The sequence below is a fragment of the Diadema antillarum genome, unplaced genomic scaffold (assembly GCF_040938485.1).
Source record: "Diadema antillarum isolate AM-2024a unplaced genomic scaffold, OU_Dant_1.0 seq00001508_RagTag, whole genome shotgun sequence".
NCBI classification, from domain to species: domain Eukaryota; kingdom Metazoa; phylum Echinodermata; class Echinoidea; order Diadematoida; family Diadematidae; genus Diadema; species Diadema antillarum.
The window spans coordinates 850,267-867,542 of NW_027272242.1; the positions used below are offsets into that span (position 1 = coordinate 850,267).

The following is a 17,276-nucleotide window of genomic DNA, read 5'->3' on the forward strand; positions in this document are numbered from 1 at the left end:
TACTGTGGATGATGTTATCCCAAGGTATCAAGAAAAAAAGAACACCAAACAAAACAAAAACAAAACTCGTTCCTTAAAATGCAATTCCATCAAACATTCAAGTGGACCTTAATGAATTTAGTGAACTCCAGAAATTATTGTAAAGGTTTATTCAATTTAGTACAGTGGAACCTCATTTCAACAAGGTTGGACATAGCAAAATACCTGTAAAAATTAGGTACTTTTGGAGGTCCCATTCATTCATACATGTATTCTTTTGTTTTTATCCCTGATATGACATACCCAATGTAATGAGGAAATTTAATAAGTGGTCCCAAACAGCTTGTTCTATTAGCATCCCCCTCCTCCCTGCACCAAACAACAGGAAAGTTATGGAATTTTTAAGTTTCGTGTTTCCACAAATCTGTGATATTACTATCAACCACAAATCAACTTCTTTAACATGACATGGCTTAGCAAATCTTTGGATGACCTACACAAATAAATCTTCCTATTTCTTCATTTGATATGAAATTAAAGAAAAAAACTTGTGCCTTTTACATACATGTTTGGAACTATTTATATTCTACTCATTTGGACTGGAAACTAGAAAAATACACTTTATTGCTTTTAGACTTTGGACCTGAAAAAAAAAAAATCTTAGACAGGTTGATGTGAATATTTTGTCATAATTTGTAGGAATTACAAGTACATAGGCATATACAGTAATATTACTATTAAACCATTGCTCACTCACATTCCTCAGTCATGCGCACATACACACATACATACACAAGTGCACTCATAGACTTTCTTCGTAGTCTTTATAGGAATTGCATTTACCAATATGGAAATCATTCTTTTTATAGGGAATTAAATAAAAGAAATACAAATACATAAATGTGTCTGGGCTTGTAATTTAGCTGCAGTAAATCTCCCTATCCCATATACATGTAACTGTAAAAACTCAAACAGCAGTGGTGCTATTTGAATTCTACATGTATAACAGTGTGTCGACAATGCTGTGCTGGTGTACAGCAAGAGCTGTATTGGCAAAAATATGGAGCACTATATTTGACCTCCGGTCTACCATAGTTTTGTAGATTTTCTTAGCAAGTGTTATGTGATTGGAAATAAGCTCTGAAAATGTAATACTATTGTGAGGTGGCAATATTTAGTCATGATAGAAAGGGAAAAATAAGATGCAATCGCTTCATACATAACCACACACAAACACAAATGCAAACACTGGTCAGCAGAAAGATACGGTACTCGAAACACTTAATTTCACAGACAGCAACATTTTTTTTTTTTTTGGTTTCCCACAAATAGTTTAATTACTTCATACAAAGCACTCACTTCTTCAAATAATTCTCCCCATGTGAATAATCTCCTGAACGATAAGAAATGAAGCTGAAAAGAGAGACACACATAAGTCCCCTCCCGTTACACCGTTTTACCAGGCTACAACATATTTGTCAAATAATTTCATCAAGTAACAATCAGAGAGCTGGGAGAAAGGACGCAAGAAGTTATAGAGCCCTACAGTAAACACAATCTTTTCTGAAATGTAAGATTGAGTATGGTATTAGTTAGCATACCCTATGTTAGCGTCTTAACATTCCATAATTGATTTTCTATATGAATTCAACTTCAACGTTACTGAATTCCACTGAGACATGATTGCATCCACTTGTTTTGTTATGTCTCTGTCACACTAATATTTGCCATGAACAAATTTAGGCCATGTAAAGTTAAGGAATATTTCCTCATATCAGTCTTTTTGTTTGTTTGTTTGTTTGTTTTTTCTTTCTCTAGAATGCCATCAGATTTTTTTTTTTTTTGGAAATATGTTCATTAAACACTATTTTACCACATAAATCAATGTCTTTCATTATTTCTGTAAGATTACAGGTGTTATCTACAAACCTGTACAAAGAGAATGACTGGTGTGTTGTTATACAATTTGGGAATCCAACCAGTTGGAGACACTCAAAATGAACAGTTCTATCAATATTTTTCCCCCTTTTAACTCATTTTCTGTATCTTTTCCTATTTACTACAGAATACTGGAATGTCTACAACTTAGTTAAGTTAATCACCTCAACATTCCCTATACTAGGGCTCTCTACAATGATGGTTTGTAATTTGATAGCTACTACCTCTGTTTTCTTGGTTTTTTGTTTGTTTGTTGTTTTTTGTTGCATTGACATTACAACAGCATAATATACACATGTTATATACTTTCAAATTGAACAAAAACAACTAAAAAACAAGAAAAACTGCAACCCGCAAGAAGGTTTTAAGTTTACATAATTTGTACATCATTCATACCAAACATAAAACCACCTACAACATGACGTAGACCACACTATGGCGATATGAAGAAAAAAGTGTACATCACATACACCTAGGTATTAAGCTAAAAGTCAAATCTAATGATAAGAGTTGGTGTGCTACCATGGCTACGGTAATCACAATGTACAATGTGCCAGCAAGTCCTATTCATCAGAATTCTTCACTACAAGTTTAGAACATGCTTCTCACTGCTTTACGTATTTCTTACAACATTCACAATACAACATTAATTGGTTACTTCAATGACCAAATTGATTCTTTCATACAGAAATAAAGTATCAGAAAGGCAGAGAGAAAAAAAAAATATGTAAAAGATGTGCAAGTAATGTATAAAACCAAACTGCTTTGTACAAGTAACCACTGCAGAGACATATACACTGTAATGATGGTGCAAGGGAAAACTTGCCTGATTTAGCTCACTGTTAATACAAGACTCATCAATTCAATCATCAAAATTTTAAGAATTGTACACAACACTGCTGTAGAAGCGATTCTCGGGGGAAGAATCGAAGTCTGTGTTTAATAGTTCCTCGGCGTTATTCTTTTTTGAGTGTGCCTACATGTAAGTCTAAGATTTGGAATCAAAGATTTGAATATCCCTGAAAATTTTAATGTCTTTCAAGATGTGACCCAGTAGCACACACTATTATTAAAAGAATTTTACACACTCTGAAAAAAAAAAACACGATCAGCAATCAAACATGTTATGTAATGCTTGTTTCACAGCAATTAATCTTAGGGAAAGCTATTTCACTGCATATAATGAATACATGATCCACTTTGGGCAACTGGATTACACCATTCTGGACATCACAGGCACAAAAAACGCATATTTCTCGCATGGAGCATGCCTAGTCTTGTTTACAGTCTTTATCTCCTAGCATTGCACTGTACTGTGCAGATAGCACTACGCTGATGACAGCTTACTGAACAAACTCTCCTCTACAAATGTCACTTTGCACATTAATGCTGAATGCCCTGGCTAATATTGATATTTGATGCATTTATCACAGATTGTGTGCCTGTCAGATGACCACTTTCATCCTTTATGGCATGTCTGATCACGTAAAAAACTACACCGAAAAAAAAAGAGGAAAAAGTTCACTAAGGCAACTTTAAATTGTGGTAAAATCAATTTGTCATGTTCTTCCAGTTCTTTTTTTTTATTTTGTTTGATTTAATTTTTAGTCCAACTTATGCCTAACTTTATAGTCTTCAGTTAAGACTGAGTGATCAAGCATTCACCTTTATCACCTTACTTAAACAAGCTTATACTGTAATGAGATGTACATCTACAGGTTGTAACAATGTTTCGTTGAAAGCTAGCAAGCTGTTGCTTGATTCACACGGCGTTGTGGCTTTTAGGCAGTCTGCTGCAAAAAAAAAAAAAGTTTCACAAAGTTGAGAAAGTTTGTTAGTTTCTTTTCTCATGAAGTGGATGACAGGAAATGGGGATATATAAAGCTTTCGGAGCTGGAGAAGCTTGTAGCCCAGGTCTCGGTGTTGCCAAGAAGCACTGAGGGTGGGTTGTGGGGATGGGGGCACAGTTTAGTCCGTCTTGTCGGCATTCTGTTGTGCCATGGACTTCTTGATCTGCTCGGCAGCGGCATCAGCTGCAGCATCCTGGGCCATCTTCTGGGCTGCAAGCATATAGACAGAAAGAGAGAATGAAATGGAATCAGTATTACACACCACTGATTACACAACACACAGTGCACTGTCATCAGACTAGACATAGAGGCCAGCCACTGACTTGAAAGCAAATACTTTTTTTGTCCAATTCGTAACTTCAAATTAAAACGCAACTATAAATTCAAGATGATTTTCATCAATGAACTCATTTACAGATTGGAACATTCTGCAGTTTACAACACTGCATCATCTTGTCTCTACACAGCTCTTAATGAAGGTAACTGCACCGCTCGTTAACTGTATGTTAAAGGCAGAGTAATTGATGCACTTAGTTACATAACAGATTTATTGCATAACCCATGTCATCCACATATTGAACTAAATACTGCAATAATATTGATCCTCATTAGCCACTGATTAGCTGTCTGCTGTTCATAAACCTGAGCTTTTAAAGCTGCATGTACATTAAAAAAAAAAAAAAAAAGCTTGACATGATGAATAAGTCTCACTACCACTGATCCAGATGCCTTTCAAAAAACACACACTCGTATCTTTGATATGTACTACATTTGCCAACTATGATGGTTCACGTTCCCTTTCTGAGTATGATGATGTCAATCCTGACATGAATTGATATTTGTTGAACCACTCACTTTCACCCTAATCGGAAAAATGAGGCTAGTCTTTATTTATTACTCTCACTGTGGTTAAAGAGCCTTTGTAAGTCTGCCTGTATCTCCATTGGTTACTCTCTCTTATGCAGGCAGAGAACAAGAATACAGCATAAGTTCCCCAATTAAGAAAATGGCAGGCTACTGTACTCCACATAATACAACTGTATGTCTCCAGCATAATGTACCTGGTAATTTCATCACAACTTTCAAATTCATCTCTCTTGAAGAGATTTTCAGTCACATTCATATTTCATTATTCAACTTCATTGAAATAGAACTGCCATTGATAATTCACTGAATTTCTTCAGGACTGTGCCTTTTCAAGTTCCATGCCATATTCTAAGTCAATCATACATATTTGATTCTTCTTTGGTGGGAAGTGTGTGTGTGGTGGTGGTGGAGGGGGTAGTGGTTGAATGAAATACTAGTGTATTTCATATTACGCAAACCAAATGACAATAAAATATTCCTCACACCAAAGCCACTGACAAAGGGAAAGGAATAGGTAGACATGTTTAAACAAAATGTACATGAATGGATATCTGAAGTGTTGTTCCCCCCCCCCCCCCATGTTGCGATTAGAGCAAGACTCCTGATTCCTCCCAAAAATCTTATGTGGCACCACAGCTCAGACCATTATGCACTCATTTTACTACAAAAATTACTTATGACAATGTATATGACATTAAAATGTCAGTGTATTCATAAACATGCATACATGTACTTTGTACAATCCTAGGAAGTAAAACTGCTATACACATCTTTTTCACAGCCCATTGACAGAGGTACAGACTGCCTTCAGTATTTTTATTTCCATGATAGCCCAGCAAACACTCATTTGCTATGCAGTCTCCATGTATAACTTCTGAACATGGGCCAATCATAAAATGCATACCTACGTGTTCTACCTGTACTGCCAACTGCATTCTAAAAAAAACACAAATGCAAATTACTCTAAAGCATGTCATTGTAAATACAACTTCTTATCATCCTATCGTGGACTAGTCAAGGTTCTTCTTCCATCTTCTCCTACATGAGTTTCAAGATTAATCATTTACCCAGGATGTCCTGCCTTAACATACCACTGTCTGCACCCATGTAATTAAGACTGGGACTGATTACAGACCTACATGTAGTACACAAATGAAGAGATCCAACCCAGTGTCTTTACACAAATATAAAACCAAAGGACAGTTTGGGGTAAACCACCACAAAAACTGACTAAATGAAATGAAATAAAGTGAAATTAAAGGGTAACAAAATAATTTGTGATACTGCAAATAGTCATGTTCATTCATAGTTGTCTTTAACACATTACCCCATATCTCAAAGAACACACAAGTCAATTGTAGGAATGACGTAGATCAACCCACTCTCAGATCAATAAATTGCCTTTTAAACACATACATTCACTATTTATTCAAAAAAATAAATGTGAAAGATTGCCAATTTTCTTTGTAAATCTACATTCAGAATATGGAATAAAAAGCAAAGCGTGAGCTGCATGTTTCTAGTGGAGTGTAGGTATTTAAAGTAAGATCCCATTATTTGCTGTCTGCCTATCTGAAAGAAATCAGTGGAGCAAACATTCCACACACCCATTTATACAGTACAAAGACTGAATAGTGCAAGCCTTATAGCACCTATTGGACTTTGACCCAAGTCTCCTTTACCTTTACAGATCAGACACTATAAAATATAGACACCATTTATGTACACGGGGAGTTAACATTGTGGATTTCATCTGAGCTTGTATGAAATGTGGTAGTCTTTGAATATTCAAATACTTGACACTATGTCTTGTTGGTCTTTTTTCCACAAATATAATATATTTACAGTACAACCTTTATAGACAGGGTGTCTGTGTTATTATATCTTGCCCACAAGCTATAAAGTGCCAGGCCTTTATTGTGCACATTCCTCACTTTTTTCAATCTTTCATACAAGACACTGTAAAATATGGATAACTCTGTTTAGTTTCGCTGGACTTATGGCATTAGATTTTAATAATGAAGAGGGGGAAATGTGCCAGACCTCGGTATACACTGTAGCTCTCATTTGGATCACTTTGCACAGCTGAGAGGTGTTTCTTTACATCATGGATGATCATGCAGATGGATTGGGGGGGGGGGGGGGGGGTGGCATAAACCCTTCTTTCCACCTTGTCTGTTTTTTCTTTCACTTTTATTTTTTTTTCCATACCCTAAACCCAGTGTTTGTAACTGTAAATATGCTGTGCTCTGAGTCCCATAAAATTAATCTTGAAGTCAATGTGAAACACAAGGTTTGTATTCCATGTCTACCACAGACAATACATTTTGTATATAATAAAATGTGGTGATATAAAAAGTAACAAATACACTGCTGAAGGGATAATTCATTGGGCCCAAATGATGACAACGAATAAGATTTCTAATGGAATGGTTGACAATAAAAAGATATCTTTCTATTATGGTAAAAATTGCAGCGCAAGGAAAATGGGTACAATAAGATACCATGGAATGAAGAGGAGGGGAAAGAAATGTCAAATGGTTTAGTTTTCTGCCCATTTCATCCTCCCACGTTAGCCATTTCATGCCTTTTAATCCTACCTTGATTCACACCCTTGAATACTAATGGTTTGCATACAAAGAACACAATAATATCACGAAATCAACATTCCATATGACTTGGCTAGCATCACTGCATGTACAGATGAATGCTGATCTTAAACAGGGAATATAAGATGACAGAAATAGCAGGTGAAGTTAACACAGTAACATGAAATATACAGTATGTGATCCTAACTAAGTTTGGATAACTTTTATATCAATTGACTGATAATACAGTGGTTCCAAATGATACTGCAGCTCGCCATATATGTAAACTATTCTGGATAATAACACAAAACTATGTGATGCTAATCAACATCACATTATTTCTCCCATCAAGATGAGTATATTATGGCAATCACTACAACAAGAGATTGATAGCTAATCCAAGCATCTGTCACAGCACAAACAACTAGGTATAATATTCTGGATTGATCCTGGACAGGTTATAAGTACATTTGTACCATCCAAATGGTACTCACATAATTACAAAATAGCAAAAATAAAGACTATGAGTGCAACATCTTTCATATGACCTCTTCAATGGTGGTATGGAATTGATGATATCTCAGAAACTGTTTGCTCATAACAGGAATTTGCTGTAAGTACACTGTATATTTTGCCGCCGCATACAGCGCTATTATGCTTTATCACTTCCTGCAAGAAAAAACCAACAACAGCAGCACAGCAGTCATGTTGTAATCCACATGATACCAATGTATGGTTCCTCAAATACCGCATGCAGTTCCGTCTCTCGTGACTAAGCCATCTACAGGATTTTTTAATTACTTTCATTCCTATCATACTGCTTATCAAAGAAGATCCCATGAAGTCAAATAATCATTACAGCCAGAAAGTTTTGAAAAGTACTCAACTTCTTTTTACCATTAAAAATAAATATCCATGAAAAGAAAATATTGTTAATTCAAAGCAGAGTTGCAAATTTAGGGATTTCTTCTTTGTAAATTTAATCTGATCTAGAGGGCAGGAGAATATCAACATGAAATCCTGAAGCAGGATAGCTATATGCTGTGTGATGGAAGTTACTGAAATTTGTCCAATGTACTCTATCTGCACTAATGAAAATTCCTATTTCATCAAAGCACGATATGACTATGATATCATGTTCTGCATGTGAATGATCAGAAAATAAAAAATATAGTTCCAATCCTTTCCTTTAGAATTATTCTTTCATCAGGGTAAGACAAAGAGACAAAAAGGTTTACACACATCACTTCAATTATACTTTTCTGATAATGGAATCAAGTCACATGCTGTTCTTTATTTACATATTCTTTCTCTCATCTCCAAAGGTTTTCCAGAGTTTCACTTTCTGTTTCATGCTACATTTGCCCCAAAATGACCTTTGGATTTCTGAACACACAGAACAAACATGCACACACATACATGTATGTATGCACAAACACATATAAACACAATACATATTATCCATACATAACACATATAAATGCATAGGTGTGTTTCTTATACATTAGAAATGTTTCACAATAGTTACATGAACTTGTCCTTCATTCAGTTTTCTAGGGAACTGTGTAGAATTCATGTAAAATGAATATGGATAAAATTTCAAGGAAACCTTACCAAATGAGAGCTACAACATTATCTGCAAAGAGCCAATAACTCTAGTGCACTCCTTACCCCACAGGCTTTACAATAAAGAATAAATTGGCACAATTTCATTGTGAATGTTCGGATACTAAATGGCACTGACAGAAACCATGATTATGCAGCGGGTGTGATGCTGAAATGGCAGAGTTAACTGTGGGGAAAACTACTCGGGAAAAGGAAACATCATGCATTTTGGGATAAAAAGCACAGCCTTGTTCAAATGTGGCTGCTTTCTTGGGTGCTTTTTATCTGCACCTGTCACAAATGAGAACAACACCAATCATTTCTAGCTAAGTCTATCCTTAAAGTGGCTTTCGAGAAATAGATCTAGACTGAATGACTTTTTGAAGAAGTGATACACACTACAGTCTCCAAGAATTAGATTCTTATTTCTAATAGAATGTTAAAAAGGCTCTCAAATTAGTCAGACACCTGCATGTGCTTAAGCGGTAAAACAAAAGAAAAATTCATGACTGTACAAAATCTTGAATAGATACCTGTATGCAAAAGTGTTATGGAAAAATAGCTGACAATGATGAAACATTAGCAAATGATATACCGTACAAATATATCCGTGTATAGATATATTTAGGAGAGAAAAAGATAAAGAGCAAATTGAAGCATGACAAAAATTCATGTTCCCCTAAAAAGAAAATCTCTGTAAAACTGGGTGAGCCATTGGCTCTGCACACACTAACGGGGGCAGCGTGTTAAATCAATTCACCTTCACTGAGCGTGGAGCTAGCCAGGTCTGTCACCTTGTCCAAAGAGTCCTCAATCTCGGCCTGGTGCTTGAGGATGAAGGGCTTGATGAAGCGGTGGTACAGGAACTGTGAGCCATTGGACTGGATGGGGGCCATGCACCAACCCAGGAAGGCCATCTTGGATGGGGAAGGAGAAGACCACAAATAAAATGTTAGAAATGTTTATTTATCTAAGATAAAATGTTTATTTATCTTAGACACTAGTTATTAATGAAATAATTTATCTAAAATTGAAGTTATGATTATAACTGTTTGAATGCAGCAGGGGGAGGAAGAGGGGCAGGCCCTTCAATTATATGAGGAAATAATGTCAAGTCAACATGGCACAAATTTGAATTTTTTAGTATACATGCACTATTCACACATTGGGAAATCTGATATCTTGGGTTGGTACACAGTAAGAGGTACATTTCACAAACTGTCTCTCTTTCAAAGAATCATTTATGGGTATCAAATAACTTTCCACTAATGACAGTCTATATTTCGCATGTTATGTTTGACAAAGGATAGAGATTTTGAAAGGTCTGTAATAATGAATCCATATGAAACTTGGAAGCATTTAACATAACTTGAAAAATCTGAAGTCCAAATATCTCATTATGGAATGGACAACCTTATACCATTTGTCTTTATAGACATGGCATTCAGAAATATGAAATCTAAAAACTGAATGTGTGCCCAGCCTGAAAAACAAATTCAATCAATTAAGCTAACTCTCTCTTGTAACTGATATATCACATGTGAAATGAACTACATTTAATGATTTTTGTTGTTGTTTTACCAATATCAGACATGTTCATTCCCAATACATCTCAAACATAAAATGTAAAACCCATGTTCCCTGTCGTCTTAACACAAAGGATACCTGAAAACACCTTGACAAAATCTAATGGCCTGATCCCACTTGATGTAATTGAGCAGACTAGTCTCTTTTATCATGCTGTTTTGTTACGTTTTGCTAATAAATTTAAAGTGACACCACATGCCCACTCCTGCATTTCTCTGCAATTTCAGTGTGCAACTTGTTGGGCAATTTAAAAAAAAAAAAAAACAGCCAACAGGCTGGAAGACAGGCTACGCCCCGTACCTTGGCCAAGTAGTAGAAGGGGAACCAGGAGAGGAAGATGTCGGAGAAGAACTCAACCAGGCTGAAGGCGCTGTACACCACCCAGTACGTCAGCCATTGGGTGTCATCGTCCTTCTGGGTGCTCTCAATTGCCTTCACACTGTAAGCAAACACACATACACACAAACACACACACACACACACACACACACACAGACGGATAAAGATGATGGGGAGAAGGAAGAAATGGAAGAAAACAGAGGCAGACAAACAGAAACAGAATACAGATGGGGGAGAGAAAGAGAGAGAATGTTATTGTTTAATAGCATTCCTGAATTTTCAGAACAATTCTATATCATTCTTTAACATTTCTGTTCATGAGAAATATAATATTCAACTTTTGATTGATAAATCAATAAATGCTCAGCATAGAACCTTAGAAGAGAAAGTGCTCTTGTCAGCAACCACTTGATTTGGATATTTCCAATGGCAAATTGACACGCGTCATGATCATATTAATTCCACAAATGTGCTGCTTTAAAAATATACAACACTGCCATGCGAGGAAAGAGGGGATATCGACTCTCACCAAATGAAGTTAATAAATAAGTCTTTATTAATTTTCAAGCATGACTCCTAGTGAATCAAACTGTTGCAAGATGGCAATCTGATCGTGAGATATCATTGTGAATAATTACACTCGATTGGGTTGTGTGTATACATATTCCTACTCCGACGCATTTCTTGATGTACATATACTCAAGTGAGTGTGTGAAGAATGGGCCACACCATCCAACTGCTTGGGAAGTTACATCGGGAATTACATTAGCACAACACATGAGAGGATTCTGAAGTGGATGTGGATGAACTGAAGCACTTGTGGTAACCATGACAACAAGAAATCACAGTATTCTGGCATCCTTGCGGGTGAACTAGACCCAAGATACTTGCACAGGCATGGACATATTATGAAAGATCCAAGAAGAATCACCATTCTATAGTACCACTGAACAGATAGGCATCTATGGCAGTGGCACTGTTTTGCAAAGCAGCATGGGGTCTCAAATATGATAAAATCAGCATAGTGTGTGCATGTTCTGTACTTGCACAACAGATTATGGCTATATCCACAGTGCAATTTGAAAATGAAAAGTGTTTTTTTTTCTTTTGGTTTGCATTTATCTATGTCATTGCTTTTTGACACAGTGACACAAAGACTCCAGAAGCACTTCCACAAGAAGGAACTACGGGACAAGGAAAGGTATGACATGTTCTAAATTGTTTTTCAATACTAAGTTTTGAGCACAATGTTGGTACAGACCAGTATGACAACAAATACATTTTAAATGAGCACATATCTGTGGAGCATCGATGAAAGTTTGCAAGAACAGAGAATACACTTCGAGGGGATGACTTCAACAGCAAGAAAAAAAAAAACATGTCAGAACATGTCCAGCATATACTGTATCTACCTTTATCTACCGTACAATCACACGTGAAGGAAGGTTAGTGTTACTGACTGATTTACGGGCTACACAACTTTAAATACAGGTTGAATACAGAACTTGATCCACCTTGAGACATCTGTAAGTTTGTAATTTAATGCTTTAGCCCACAATAAAATACCCTCTAATTATAGGACATTTCCGCTGCACATGAAGGTTTGTTTGTTTGGGTTTTTTTTTCAGTTTACTATCACCCTATCTACAGTACTTTCTCCATAAGTCACTACCAACAGTAAAACAGTTAGACATCAACACTTGAATTGACTGATACAGGAGCTTTTTCAGCAGCATAGTTTTAATATTCATAATGCACGAAATTATAACATGATTTTTTTTTTTGTTCTAGTGACAACCAATGCTCTTTATAAAAATCCTATTTTCTTATCAATTATTCATATTTGCATCAATTTTCATTGACATTTTCTCTATGTGACTGCATCACAAAACCAACAAAAAGTGCCAGGCATGGATTTTTAGTTAAGGACAGGTTTTGAAAGAGCAGACTTCAAGCTTTGAAATGATGTATAATCTATAACTCAATACAACTGCACCTTTCTAACCTGACTAGATAATGCATTTAATAATGTTGAACACAGACTCGAAAAAACTTTACTGAGAAAAGAGGCTTTCAAGTTTAGGGTCTATTCAAGTGCTTTTATGAATAGTATACCAAGTTGCACGCTGTGCAATGAATGGGACAAAAAACAGGATGTAAAACTCTGTAATAGCCACAATGAAAGGATCATCAGATTTTAATCTTCCATTCATACTTATGAAGAAGATTCAATTCATGACAGACTGATAGTAACTTTCAATACGGTAGCACCATCCTTTCAAAAGTTTTTGGATTTAAAAGTGAACAGTGTGTAAAGGGTTTTTATGAAATGAAAATGGGTCTCTAAGACATACCTACATGTAATCACACCATTCTACAAATAGCATCTCTTGTAAAAACTGCTAAAAACACAACTTCCCATTCAGTTTATAAACTCAAACTTTAGAACTACATAGAAGTGCTCTTCCAGAAAATTATGAAAAACTGAAGATTGACCAGGTTTACCCATTTCACCTATTTTGAGTCCTCACGCAAAATCAGGATGCGCCACTATTTGTTGCTTTTGTGATGCACAGTCACATACTGTATGCTCATGGAATCATCAAATTAGTAAGGTACATTGCAACATTGCAAGCTGATTTTCTTTCCAAAAAATAAATAACTCTCTAAATCACACCCATAAACTGCTTTATGGTCAATGCCCAATGATAGAGTTTGAATACATGTACATTCCACCACTTCTCTAATTTGTCTCTGAAATTGAAAACTACCAGACTATGATCTTGACCTTTGACCTCAGCCACATCTTTCCTAGGATCTAAGCGGTGAATTGCTCTGACACAGTTTTTTATTGACCTTTACATGTAATCATGTGATCGTATTTCTTCGGTTTATATCCCACATGTATACCAACCAATATTTTGCATTATTATCCATACAGAGGATTTTTAGAGCCCAAATACAAGTGTTATTTTGTCGACGCACCTCATAACCTCCAACCCACTTAAAAAGTTTGTTGAACTCGACCAATATTTTTTGCCGAGGCGACCAATATTTAAAATATTGGACGGCAAGAGGGGGATTCCCCAAAGTTTTAATAAACTGCACCGTGATTGGTTGAGATATATACGAGATGACCTGAAATAAGAAGTAAAAACGTCTGTGATTGGTCAATCACGAATTAACTAGAATATCGTTTCTTCTAAAATTCTGTGTTTATACAAACACATTTCATATATCAATTAGTTGAAATTGTTTTTCACACAATTTTTCAAAATATCACTTTCATAACAGGAAGTTATATTTAGGTTTGATGAAAACAAGTTGCATTTTTTTGTGCATGCAGGCGCAAGGCGACGATTGATCTGCAGCTCTGCATGCTCAGCGCTACTGCTAGATAGCCCGCGCGCGATATAATGTAGCCGGCCACCGCCGCTGCGCTTGCATTTGCATGCGCGATGTCATTACAGTTACTGTACATGTACGTACGTGTGTACAATACGTTATATACAGCACAGTAGGACTAGTTGTGGTAGTAGTAGCCTAATTCGATCTTTCACGATCTACGGTATAGATATGACGTGAATTCTTTCTCAGATCTCGGATACAAATACATCTAATTCTGGTCTTAATTAGCTAAACAGTAACATGACGGCTACCTTGGATACATAGATCACTGTTTTATCAGAGACTGAAGTGGATTAACTTGCACTGAAGAGTGTACATGTACCATACCCCATGTCAGGATCACTACACAGTAGGAACAGCACTCGGAGTCGGAGACAGAAAGGGTAGGCCTGAGTGAAAACATTCTTTGCTAAAATCCTCTGTAGGATAATAATGATGATATTGAATGTCCTATTTTCGATTAATACAAGGAAATATTGGACTCGCTAAGCAAAATATTGGACTCGTCTTCGACTCGTCCAATATTTGTGCATAGCTCGTCCAATATTTCCTTGTATTAATCTCAAGGCCATCCAATATTATATAAATATATGCAACATCCCTTTGCACACACACAAAAAAAAAGTTTATCACATGCACTAACTATAATAATGGGGTGCTATGGGACCCCTGTCACTCCAGTAACCCTAGCTATTTGCACCAAACACATATAATGTACACAAGTACACCTACAGTAATTCCAGAAAGACACAAGGGGGAGGGGAGGAAGCATAGTGCACTGCATTTTCCTGTCTGCCTGTCTTTTCTGCTGAGCTCATTTCAGTTGTGAATGGTCCACTGGCTTGGACAATTAGCAATGCACACACTGATGCACTCATGATTGCTTTGGTATCTCTATCAATTCCTACCATTCACACATACGCTAAACTTGAACTTTATATTTAAAAGAACTCATGAGATGTGAATTGGGCCATATGCACTTTTAACCATCTTTCCTGTTTGTTTTCCTTTTATACTTGGACTGCATTAAGGCTTTTTTCCCTACTCAATCACACCCACACGTGTTTGAACAGTGATTTCTTTGCATCATGCTTCATACAATCTTATACATGTAGCTCTTTGCAAACTCCTTCTCTTTTAATAGAGAAGTACATTGTACATGTACTGAATCACCTGAAAGGCCAAGGAATTTAACTGTGTCGCCATACAGGGAAGGATTAATCATACCTGTGAATAAAATTCACAAATATCCCAGAACGCACATCTCAGATAACACTAGCAGCATTCACACAAAGGAGTTATTGGTTTCTGCATCGTGATGCAGAAATCAATTTCATTTGGCACCGTTCACACAGGCGAAAAAATCACTTGGATTCAAATAAAATGCTTGAATCTCCAGACTGCACATGCCTGAACAAATGACCAGAAAGTGACCCAAGGCATCCCGATGTGTGAACTTCAGCTCAGTAGTGTGGCGAGCTGCAGTGTGGGTTTACACGTAATAATTTTTCACTTTGCATGCAGTTCACAAATGCTCCGTAGGGCAAATTATCAAGAGAGTTCAAAACACCAAGCTGGATTGATTTTTCGCATCAGGATTGATATTGCGAGAGCTCAAATATTTTGGGGTGTCCACACACAGGAATAATAATTTTTTGCATCGTGTTTAAAAAAAAAAAAAGGTTTTTCAGAAACTGTTTATCCCAGGTCGGTGTAGATGCGACTTCTGCATACTAGTAGATGGTAACCTCTTATCTTGAATAAGACTGTCCACAGATTAAGCATCATATCAGGGATGTGTCTCCCTTGCAATAAAACACATCAGTCAGGACTCATAATGACTCTCAGCTAATCTGTACATTATCAAGAAATTCAGTACTTTGGACACATCCAAGCACACTCGAGTGCAACAAGCTTCCAGTGTTTTAGTCTTCAGACTTCCAATGGATTTCATCCTGTCATCTGTATGAGAATAAATCACATCATTTTGATTTTCGTACTTTTTTTTCTACCAAAGTAGAGTGGAATAAAAGGGAAGTTGATGACTACATAATTTAATGTCATTTACGCAAGTCAATAGATTTTTCTAGTCCTGTGTATGTCAACTTATATGAGGTTTACTGTATTTCTTTATACCCTATACCCAGTAAAATGACCCCAAAATGAATAATTACTTACATCGCATGTACTACCAGCAAGGCTGCATCTTTAATACCAAACTGTGGTATAAAGAGCCAATATCAACTCTGTGGTCTTTGGCCGATAAAAGATTACAATTTTCCATCTGCATGTAAACAGTCTAGCCCATATAATGCATCATCACCAAATAATACCATAGGTGCCAAAATACTGTACACATGTGCATTATGTTTTATGCAATGCTGCATTACTACCACTGGTCTGATGGTCCAGGACCAGTACAAATCACAGTTGGACCAGTAACTTTTTCAGGAATGGACCAGTAAAAAATGGAAAAACTGTATACCAACTGGTCTGAAAGGTCAGACCAGTATGAAAAAAAAAATGGGTTAGTGTGCAGCCCTGTTTAATGGTAAATTCAAGCACAGTTTTTGCTATAAGGCAAGACTGAACCATGAATGTTTAAGTAACTGGTAACCACATGCAGGACACGTAGCCGACGTCACATCCTGAAATACTTTGTACCCGCTTGATACACAATAACAAGGTCACCTTCAAATGAAGACTCACAAAAAATGAATTCCCTTCCTCTCATCCCCCCCCCCCCCCCCCCCTTTATATTTGATAGATTTGACCGCAGAACAAATACATATGCCCCTATGATAAAATGTACAGCTGACTGCACTGGTTGGAGTAGGTGTAGAACACTGCCATGCATACCTGATCTGAAAATACTGCTAGTGCTATCATACACATGCGCACACACAATACGTAGTAGTATTGGTACGTGTACCATGAACACGATGTTAATAATACATGCATGTCCACTCAACCATCATTCTCTCTGTACAATAGATACCACCCTGTCAAAAGCATGGCACTACTGGCCCCTTACTAGTTCACACAATATCTTTTTTTTTTTGCATGGGTAATAAACCTAAGTGATCGCCAATAGACCGCTTAGCATTCAAAGTCT

General features: G+C 36.5%; 1 protein-coding gene across 1 annotated transcript; it reads right to left on the reverse strand.

Moving 5' to 3' along the window:
- Positions 1-1,759: 1,759 nt before the first annotated feature.
- Positions 1,760-10,855, reverse strand: LOC139710198 (receptor expression-enhancing protein 5-like; the record flags this gene model as incomplete). Its single annotated transcript, XM_071622130.1, has 3 exons — positions 1,760-3,977; positions 9,588-9,744; positions 10,715-10,855. Coding segments are annotated over 3 exons (390 nt in total), but the record flags the coding sequence as incomplete, so codon positions are not given.
- Positions 10,856-17,276: the final 6,421 nt, after the last annotated feature.